Here is a 700-nt window from a genome sequence, read left to right as displayed (position 1 = left end):
TTTTGAATCCCTGTGCTGCTGCAGTGAGTCTGCTGCCTGGATGAGGTGATTCTTTCTACCTGGTTCTGTCCTTCTCTGGATTCCAACCAGTCCATTAAACGGGCTCCTCTGGTTATTTATCCTCTGTGCTGTTTTGGTTCGGTTCCTGCAGCCTCCTCCATGTCTCCTGATGTTCGGTATATCGGTCTGTTTCTCACCTGAAAGACTGTTTGGGTTGTTTTTAAATCCAGGAGCTCAAAGTTTGGTTCCAGTATAAACAGGACCGTTATACTGGGAGACTGGGAGAGGTGAAGGACTGGCGGGGTTTGATGGGTGTAAAAGATCCAGATCTTGGCAGCTCCAACTAAAACTGATGATTAATGAACTGATGTTTGGATGCTGTGGACGGATGAGGGGCTCCCAGGCTAACTGTTGTGTCTCTGTCTACAGGTGTGAAGAGGGTGGAAGTCCAGAGCAGCAATCATGGTTGCCCTGTCATTGAAAATCGGAGTGGGGAACGTGGTGAAAACGATGCAGTTTGAACCCTCCACCATGGTCTACGACGCCTGCCGCATCATCAGGGAGAGAGTTCCTGAGGCGCAGCTCGGCCAGCGTGAGTACCGCCCCAAACACACACTGGGAGACACAGTGGGAGACACAGTGGGAGACACAGTGGGAGACAGAGTGGGAGACACAGTGGGAGACACAGTGGGAGACACAG

General features: G+C 51.4%; 1 protein-coding gene across 1 annotated transcript in view; it reads left to right on the top strand.

Annotated features, from left to right (window-relative positions):
- Positions 1-398: 398 nt before the first annotated feature.
- LOC107081254 (talin-1-like) overlaps positions 399-700 on the top strand; it is a gene marked incomplete at its 3' end in the record, with an annotated part of 5,662 nt that continues 5,360 nt past the window's right edge. Inside the window, exon 1 of the mRNA XM_015369454.1 lies at positions 399-592. Within this exon, the coding sequence (XP_015224940.1) occupies positions 463-592 (130 nt within the window). The remainder of the gene's footprint in view (positions 593-700) is intronic.

The sequence above is a fragment of the Cyprinodon variegatus genome, unplaced genomic scaffold (assembly GCF_000732505.1).
Source record: "Cyprinodon variegatus isolate N-32 unplaced genomic scaffold, C_variegatus-1.0 Scaffold3675, whole genome shotgun sequence".
NCBI classification, from domain to species: domain Eukaryota; kingdom Metazoa; phylum Chordata; class Actinopteri; order Cyprinodontiformes; family Cyprinodontidae; genus Cyprinodon; species Cyprinodon variegatus.
Note: the sequence above shows the minus strand (reverse complement) of the source record. Positions and strands in the feature narration are given on the sequence as shown.